General features: G+C 33.3%; 1 protein-coding gene across 1 annotated transcript; it reads right to left on the bottom strand.

The window, feature by feature from the left end:
• Positions 1-2985: 2985 nt before the first annotated feature.
• Positions 2986-6193, bottom strand: LOC128546321 (uncharacterized). Its single transcript, XM_053516722.1, has 2 exons — positions 6074-6193; positions 2986-5371 (listed from the first exon to the last, which is right to left on the bottom strand). Exon 2 carries the CDS (start codon positions 5364-5366, stop codon positions 3654-3656), a length of 1713 nt encoding a protein of 570 aa, XP_053372697.1. The 5' UTR covers positions 5367-5371; positions 6074-6193; the 3' UTR covers positions 2986-3653.
• Between the last annotated feature and the right edge of the window lie 4103 nt (positions 6194-10296).

The raw sequence follows: 10296 nt of genomic DNA on the forward strand, positions 1-10296 counted from the left end.
TAGACATGTGTACATATAGATCGGGGGAAACCAAAACTATTTTTAGAAGCAAACTACACGACCGTAGCCGGGAAACTGTGTGGTGACTTTGCGCGGTCGTTCGTCAATATAAACCCACGCATGCATATGAATATTCAATAGTAGATTTTTGATTTATTATTGTTTGCGCTGTCTGTAAAAAATAAAGCTTTGAACAATGTTGTCACCGTGTTGGTGGACGGACCGTCGGGGCACTGCCAGGTCAACATCGATTTTCTAATAATTTAGATCTAGAGATTCAAATTTATAAAACAGATCTATCAGCATATTAATCTAGACTTCTGATGAAAGATTTATTTTCTATATTTGATGAGGGTTTAATGGACTGTTTGTCATGTTTATCATGATCATCTGGGGCAAGGGCGGGTCCCCTCTTTTGTTTGGGAGAAAAAAGTGTAAAACATGCTTTTTTCTCGCTCGCTACGCTCGAATACGTAATTTATCTCTTGTTCTGGGTGAAAATATTTATAAAATAGATCTATGCATTTTTTCTCGCATAGGTAATTTATCTTTTGTTCTGGGTGAAAAATATAAAATAGATCTATGCATTATTTTTCTCGCTAGCTACGCTCGCATAGGTAATTTGTCTTTTGTTCTAGGTTAAAAAAATATGCATTTTTCTCGCTCGTTACGCTCGCACAATTAAAATCCGACAAAGTTTGCATGAGCTTCTATAACGCTCTTTACCATTTTAATGTTAGTAGCCATTGGTACCCCCACCCCCATAAAAGTCCTCAGAAATCGGGCTAAGAAATTCCATTCCGAGATAGGCTACTTACGCAAGAATAAGTCTGACAAGTCATAAAACATGGACTATAATTAGCATGTTATTTGGGCTGATTTTGTCACAAAACCTGTCCTTTTTCAATACCAAATAAAGTACCTCAGAACGCTCAGAATGCACCAGATTGATCAATTGTTTTCAAGTTTTTTCAGGGAGGGGTAGGGGAGGGACATGCCCCGGACCCCCAGTTGCTTTACTACAACTATTTAACGTCCCCCGCCCTGTGGGGGCATGAACTTTTAATAACGTACTCGAAGGTTGACGGGCCCTGTTTTGAAATTATAGCTGAATTTCGATCTTGCATTCAATTTAATTTCGAATTTGTTGGACATTTTTTAAAATCTATCACTGCAGTTTGAACCAGCTCGAATATCGAAATTCAAATTTTTTTTAGAAGTGTAATATCGAACTAGTATTGAATTTAGACCCAGCTTGAATATCGAAATTCAAATTATCATGGACTTGAATATCGTCTTAGTACTGAATAGGTAACGAGTTCAAATTTTTAAAAAGAGAGAGAAAAAAAAAGGAACTGAATGTCTCCTTAGCTCGAAAATCAAATTTTGAAAAAGCTGAATTTCAGTCTAAACTCAGATTTAAAAAAGTGTAGTTCGATAAAAGTCGATCTAATATTTCGTGCAAGCTCTAATATCTCATTTCAGATATTGAATTTCGAATTGGTTCGAAGAATTCAAAAACAGATGAAAAGACAGCCAACGAACTTGACTCGAAATTCATGCTAGAATGTATATTCTCCGAGCTGGCTCTAATTTCAATTCCTGTTTGAAATTCGGTGACTCTCTTTTAATTTGAATTTTTGTCTCAAAGCTTTTTAAAAATTAAATTTCGATCTTCCAACTGGTCCAAAAATTTATGCTCCTCGAAACTCAACTTTTCCGAAATTTTGAATAAGACATTCTAAGGAGCTTGAAATTTAATTCAAGATCAATATAATTTCTTTTGAAAAAACAAATTAGATTTTGATTTTCGACCGGACTCGAAGTTCATTGCTGACTCAAATTTAACATGCTAGCTCCAGTCTCGACGCCACTTGACGTTTTGCTTTAAATTTCGATCTTAAGTCTGTTTAAAACCGTCAGTTGACGGTAAACAAAATAAGATTATGAGTTTCCACTAATTTCTAAACCCAAATATAAGTGCATACATGTAGTTTAGCGTGTGACAATAAATCACCGACAGTTGACTGTAAACAAAATACGATTATGGGCTTCCACTACTTTCTAAACCCAAATATAAGTGTAGTTTAAAAGTGACATTTTTTTGTAATTACTTAATGGATTAGCTTTAAACTTAAACTAGTTATTCATCATCATCATCACCCACATTATATGGCACAAGGGCCATAAATCACACACAAATATTTCATGAATTATCCCCACTTTTACTTAAAATTTCAGGTTAAAGTTTTGATACACTTTCACTCTATCTCAGTTATTACTAAATGGATTTGGTTCAAACAAAAAATAGTTGTACCACCTTATTACCCACATCACATGACACAAGGTGCAAAACTCTGGCACCAATATTTTATGAATTATGCCTCCTTTTTGCTTAGAATTATACTTATATAGTGTTTTGTACCTCTCTTATTACTTAATATTTTTGACACAGACTCAAGCTATTGTGCAATATCTTCATCCACCATTAGTCATTAGACATTTCAGTTTCCTCAGATGTGCCCGTTTCACTATTTAGCACCGAAATAGCCGAGCACACTGTTCCCTGTAACAGCTCTTGTTGGTCTTACTTTTTAACTATATTTGGGTTCCTTGATGTTCTTAGATTATGAAGCAATTCGAAAGTTTCAGAAAACTTCCCCATACGAATATGAGAATAAGAGGTAGATAATGGCTTTATTCAGACTGACACATTGCCTTCTATTGTAACGTTTTAGTGCCATGTACTGGCATCCACACGGACAGACACACACAAATCCCGTCGGTGAAAAGCTAGCTCATCACCTTATTTATTGCGCCTATATACGGTCATTTTACTCCAATGACAATTGACAGGTTTACAAATTTGCATATTAATGGAATTACTTCCCTTTATGCATTCAGTAATCGTTACACTATCAAATGGTCTGGTGCTCTACATTAACTTTTATACATGAAAACAATTATGAAGACTTAAAACCAAAGTCTGAACTTACTGATTTGTATTTTTGAAATGAATCATAAGTAATAACGTTTCATTTCAGCCTTTAAATTTGTCTACACGTGAACATAAAAGTGTATGTTTCATCTGAAAGTTATAATGAAAATTGAAAAGCTGGTGACCAGTTAATATCTGTAAAGTTCATATATTATATGTAAAAATTTAAAACACTATTTTCTCCGCTAGTTTTAGTTCTTTACACATTTACACATACTATACTATCCAGCAAACCTGACAAGAGTTGGATAGGACTTGTGTAAGAATGTATACTTAAAACTCAAGAAGCTAAGTTTTACGTAAGTTTTTAGGTACCAAATTTGTTAAAACTGCAAGCATTAATAAAACTGCAAAATGCTTGTCTTCAGCAGCAGAACTATTTATATACATGTATAAAATGTTTTGTATGTCAGCTACATCATATTTTCTTTGTATCGAATATAGTCTCTGTGGAAGTGATACGACCGAAGCATCGTCCCTGATGCATACACGTATACAGCTTACTTGTAATGCAAATGTAGTTGTCTATGTACAGTCACTGTCCAAATGTGTTGCTTAGCGTACCAGTGAATCTTGTGACCAAAACAGCAGAGCATTTCGATGATCGCAGCCACGGTTGGCTACGTCTATTTACATACATGTAGTATGATAAATCTCATTTGAACTTGTATATATCTATCTTGCATCCATTGTCATTGCAGATAAACAATTTGTTTTCTTTTCTGGAAAAGCATATTGATAGAGGCCATTTCAAGCCATCACTTCCTTTCAAAATAACTTTTGTCTTGTCAAAGTCTGCTGAAATAAGCTTAACATTCGTACTTCCATAACTTGCCACGAGGAACGCTCCATTTGAAACAGTAACCAAACCCTGTGGGGAGTGTGTCTCTTTTTCCTTGTAAATGGTTAAAAACTGACCATCTAGCGTGAATATTGTTACAGTGTGACATTTATAGTCCGAAACATAAATATTATTTGTAGAAGGACAAAGGTCAATGTATCTCGGCATTCCAAATAGATCGACCCCACGTTGAACAGACACGATCGTCTTCAGCACTATACAGTCCTTGTTCAGAAGCTCGATTTTGTTTGGGTTTAAGAAAGAAACAATCAGCTTTTCATCAACACTTGTAATGCCAAAACATTCCCCTTCAACATCACAGGTCCTCCTTTCTTTTAACACTCCACCTTGTTTAGAAATAAAGTGAATTTTCTTTGTTCCTGGGATTGTTATTGCTATTTCATTGTGTTTGAAGAGGGCGACATCCCAGGGTTGGTGTTCCAGTCGCAAAAAGGCAATAGCTTTGCAGCTACTCGTATCTAATAGTTGTACACTTTTAGACAGATTATCAACAACTGCAAGCTGACCAGGCTGGAAGATGACCGATCCTGTAATTCGACTCCCTTGAAGCTCAGTGGTTTTAATAAACTTGGCCTCTTTCTCCATGATATTATCGGTTTCGTCTGTCTTTGTGGATGTAACAGTTCCTATAGGAGAGAGGGACTGTAACAAATGGTTGACATCTTCGTTCTCTTGGAATCCATAGGAAGTGATAATGGTATTTTCCAAATGTGCTTTCTGTAGCACGATCTCTAGGTCCTCTAGCTTTGCTTTGGCAATATGATCGGTAATAAAAAGTGCGTTACTTTCCTCTGCATAAATGCTCCTTTTGTGATTTATCTCCGTTATTTCATTTTCTATGGACTTTAACAGATTTTCCATTTCAACCGTTTTGTTTTTATGTTGTTTCTTTATTTCTGTCCATTCTTTGAGGACATTCTCTTCCATTTTATCTAAGTAGACATTGATATTTTTTCTAAATTCTTTCATGTCTGTCATAATCTGAACGTGGCACTCAGCAATTTTATCCTCCGTCGACTTCAGTGAAGTTTTAGCCTCGTGAATTTTATTCACACAATGGGCCAGTTGTTCATCGATTTCTTTTTGCTTTTGTCCACCAATATAGCGAGCGGATAAATCTGCAACAAGATCCACTTTACAAGCTTTGTGGTCCAGGATCATACAATCCCCACATCCAACAACATCATGGCCTTCGCAGTAGAATTTAACAATTTCCTTTACATGAACTTTACACGGTTCGGAGAAATTTTGTTTGCCTTGACCATCACCTTTTGGCATATTGTCTTTCTCGAGAATGGCATGGTTCCTAGTAGCAGACTGTTTGCGATGCACGCTTAAACATGTATTGCAAATATATTCATCACAGACTTGACAGTATCCCACAGCGGCTACATTATTCCCCTCAAACAGACAAGGTTGACATGGAATACCGTAGTCCTCGTCAGAAGCTTTGCCGATACTATCTTTCATTTGCATCTCTTGTTTCCGCTTTCCTGGTACTGCCATGCTATCTGTAAATTATAAATATCATTGTTACAACAATTGTAAATACTTTAATGGCTTCTTGTAACGGGTTTGTTCTATTACAAGTATCTAGTTTATATATTTACACTATTCTAAAACTATCCAATTTGTTTTCCCATTAAACAAAGCATAATAATACCTGATAACATGTTAGAATTGAAATAATATATCTCAAACAGTGATTAGCTCTTAAATAAAATCATTGTTTGTCATAAAGATACGTATTATTATATCATTCGGGCTGCTACCTCCTGTTATAATGCCTTCACATCTGAACTCCATACAACGATTTTGTTCAACGACAAATCACGTACAGTTTCTTCAGTAGAAATCTTTAATGTTATTTGCAAAACCATTGCTGATATTATTATTATAGCACACTTACAGGTATATTTAATGTTAAATGTAAAACACTTGTTTATATTAATATGATCATAGCACCCTATAACAGGTATATTTAATGTCAAATATAAAACACTATTAATATAGTTGTGACATACTAACAGATTAACAGATATAGTTAATGCTAAACTGTTAAATGTAAAACCCTTGCTGATTAAAAAAATGACCATTTAATATGTATGACACACTAATAAGTATATTTAATATCAAATGTAAAATATTGCTGATAATCATACAATTATGACACACAACACTTACTAATATCGATATTACTCATGTTAACCTACCTTATTACAAAGACCAATGTCGATATTCTAAAAACTCTGCTTGTGCATCAATCACCCGAACTACACACAGACAGATATGCAATCTATACCTTTAATCCAAACAAGGTTAAACATCTCACTATTTCAAGTGCCCTCTATGTGCCCCGATTATGATAAGTGACTTGGTCAGTTGTTTACTGGACATGCATGCAACAGCATCGTTGTTAATGTAGCTGATACAATTTAATGTTAGACATAACAATTTCTTGGACAATAATACGTTGTCTCTCTTTTCTTGATTTCAAAGGAGTAGCAATGGATATACATATACACATAGTGATGAAATTAAATATGTATGTATTAAATATGCATGGAAAAGTAAAAGGTAAGGTAGAGGATGAGAGGTGATAGGAATAAGGAAAAATGAATCGAACCGGTATGTTTATTTTCTTCATTATTGCAACCAGACTAAAATGAGATGCTAAAGATTAGTGATTAAAAATTGTAATATATGAGAGTAAAGTGACTGACGAGAGGTCTGATATCAAATATTTCTTTTATTTGTCAGAACTGAATTGTTACGTTTGGTTTTTCAGTTGGTGTTTTGAAAGTAGTCTAATGCACAAAATGTTTAAATAACTAGGAAATCGTAAAAGTGAAATGCACGCACTGTGATGTGCAGTGTCGACGAGATTTAATCACAGTTGTAGAGAATGTAAGTTATAATGTATATAATATACGTGTATATTCAATTTCATGAACTAGCACATATAACTGGTAGATCAATGTATTAAAAAGAGTTTGTTGCCATGATAGACTGACAACTTGAGTTTTCCCTCATAGTTTCTGTTATATTTACTGGAAGTAGCCATTGTTTTGTTACTGAAATATATTTATAAATTGAGAAATTATTTGTTATATGTTAGAAAATAGTCTGAATGTACACTGCAACTAGTAGAAATTGTTCAAAATGTTACTAGAGTATGCTACTAGAATTAGGTTTTGAGTAACGAACGTTTGTAGTGCTACTGGCACAGGTAAATGATATTATTTTGTACAGAAAGTAGTTTTTTATAATTCTTTTTTTTTTTTTTTAAAAAAAAACGAAATATAAAGAATGCTATGTAGCGATCAAAACCGTGAAGTTTATTTGTGTTGTCGCACGTGTAACTGGTGGTATATAATGTTATTGGCAGTCTGAGGTGATTTACGTATTTAATTGAATATTTGGCCTGAAAGACGGTGTTACAGTTGCAAGTGAAGGATATTCAAGTAAAAGTGATGTAGACATGTGTATTTAGGTGTTTTGTTGAGAACTCAAAACTGTTGACAGTGCTTGTTGTGTTGTTGTAGGTTTTATTTTTTGTGCTAAGATGCCAAAATACCAAGAATATTTATTATGTTATGGGTGCAAAGGATAAAATAAACGAATTAAACCCCGTGGTATGGTTTTGTCAGCATGGAAACACGTGATAGGAAGTATTAAAAAGGAATAAAATTTCAGTAGCATATGTTTTGTGCAATGACGCATGTGATGAAATTTTTGAAAATAAAAAAGAAATAGATAAACTTTCTGAACTAATGTTTGTGAGTTATACGTGTAGTCACGTTTGGAAAATTATGTTTTTCAGTTATAAATTTCTTGTGCAAGGATGCACGTGATCATATTTTTTCGTGCAAAGAGATCTTATTTGACAGGGAAAAGCATCAATGACAGAATCTTGGCGAAATGATGCACATGATCATGTATTAAAAAAAAACTCCGGATTTTAGATATTCAAATGTGTTTATCAGGTATAAAAAAGACGGTTTAGTTCTATTGATCTTAAAGATTAAAAGAATATATTGATTCGAAACATTTTAAAATGGAAACGCTCAAATCTGCTATTTTACTGATGAAACCATGTTTATACTTAGCAAAACTGCAACCTTAAAGATGCTTATTAAAGCGTAAATGTGGCGGAACAATGCAGAAAATAGTTGGGGTTTTGCTGAAACATTTGCTGTCCCTGCAGTACCCCATACTTTTCACTTTTCACAGAATCTTCCCTAGAGGGTTGGAGTACTGTAAATGAATTGGTCAGTGGGATATAAACAGGAACCACCTCGCAGTTTTTAATAGCATTACAGTCTTTTTGTAAAGATATGCTTGATATTTACAGATACTACAGTCACAGCTACTTGCATAAACAAACAAGTGTCAAGTAAATCAAAGCTTAATGACATAACTCGGGGAGAGATGTTTGCATAGAAAGGAAGATACGAACTAATTTCACAGTAGCAAATTTCTTGGGTAATGGTACACATGAAATTGTTTGTAAATTTTTGTGCAATGATGCACGTGACCATATCTGCAAAACAACAAAAACAACAAAAATCAATTTCAAATTTATTGTGCAGTGTTGCATGTGATCTTACTTTCATACAAAATGTTTTTCAGTTACATTTCTTGCGCAAAGATGAGCCTGATCATAATTTCTTGTGCTATGATGTACGTGTTCATTTCTTTTCTGAAAACAGTTTTCAAGTGCACTGATATATACCTGCTTTTGTTTGGGGCAAACATTGCTTAATTATTTTGTACAATGGTTTTCGTGATCCTATTATTTCTTGTGCAATAATGCACATGATCTTATTTGAAAACAAATGTTAATAGTTATATTTCTTGTACAAAGGTGCTCGTGATCTTGTATGATAACAAATGTTATTAGATATATTTCTTGTGCAAAAAGTGTACGTGATCTTGTTTGAAAACAAATGTTTTAGCTAGAATTCTTGTACAAAGGAGCACGTGATTTTATTTGATAACAGTTGCATTAGTTTTATTTCTTGTGAAAAAAATGCACGTGATCCTATTTGAAAACAAATGTTATTAGATATATTCTTGTGCGAAAATGCACATGATCTTATTTTTAAAATGTTATTTGTTTTATTTTTTATATGCAAAGGTAAACACGATTTTATTTGAGAACAAATGCTAGTAGTTATATGTCTTGTGCAAAGATGCACGTGATCTTGTTTGAACACAAACGTTATTAGGTATAGTTATTGTGCAAAGATGCGCATGATCTTATTTAAAAAAAAAACAAATGTTATCAGTTATATTTCTTGTACAAAGGTGCTCGTGATCCTGTTTGAAAACAAACGTTATTAGCTATTTTCTTGTGCGAACGTTTTCCTGATTTTTTTTGAAAGTAAATGTTATTTGATATATTTCTTGCGCAAAAAGTGCACGTGATCTTATTTAAAAAGAAATGTTAAGTTAGATTTCCTATACAAAGGAGCACAAGATCTTATTTGAAGATAATTGTGTTACTTATAGTTCTTGTGCAAAGATGCACGTGATCTTGTTTGAAAACAAATGTTAATAGATATATTTCCTGTGCGAAAATGCACGTGACCTTATTTGAAAACAATTGTTATTAGTTATATTTTTGTGCAAATGTGCATTTGCCATTATTTGAAAACAAATGTTAGTAGTTATATTTCTTGTGCAAAAGTGCACGTGATCTTATTTAAAAACAAATGTCATTAGTTATATTTCTTTTGCAAAGTGCACGCGATCATATTTGAAAACAAATGTTTTAGTTAGAATTCTTGTGCAACGTGCACGTGATCGTATTTAAAAACAAATATTTTAGATATATTTCTTGTGCAAAAGTGCACGTGATCGTATTTGAAAACAAATATTTTAGTTAGATTTCTTGTGCAAAAGTGCACGTGATCTTATTTGAAAACAAATGTTATTAGTTATATTTCTTGCGCAAATTACTTTTTGTGCAAAGTGCGCCGATCTCATTTAAAACACATGTTATTTAGTTATATTCTCGTGCAAAGGTGCACATGATCTGATTTGAAAACAAATGTTATTAATTATATTTTTTATGCAAATTACATTTTGTGCAAAGGTGCGCATGATCTTATTTGAAACAAATGTCATTTAGTTATATTTTTGTGCAAAGGTGCACATAATCTTATTTGGAAACGAATGTTAATTGTTAGATTTCTTGTGCAAAAGTGCACGTGATCTTATTTGAAAACAAACCTTTTTCGGTAACTTTTCTTGTGTGTAATGAAAACAAATTTTATTAGTTAGATTTTTTTGTGTGCAAAAGTGCACGTGATCGTATTTGAAAACAAATGTTATTAGATAGATTTCTCGTGCAAAAGTGCATGTGATCGTATTTGAAAACAAATGTTTTAGTTAGATTTCTTGTGCAAAAGTGCACGTGATCGTATTTGAA

Source organism: Mercenaria mercenaria, chromosome 10 (genome assembly GCF_021730395.1).
Source record: "Mercenaria mercenaria strain notata chromosome 10, MADL_Memer_1, whole genome shotgun sequence".
In the NCBI taxonomy this organism is placed as follows: domain Eukaryota; kingdom Metazoa; phylum Mollusca; class Bivalvia; order Venerida; family Veneridae; genus Mercenaria; species Mercenaria mercenaria.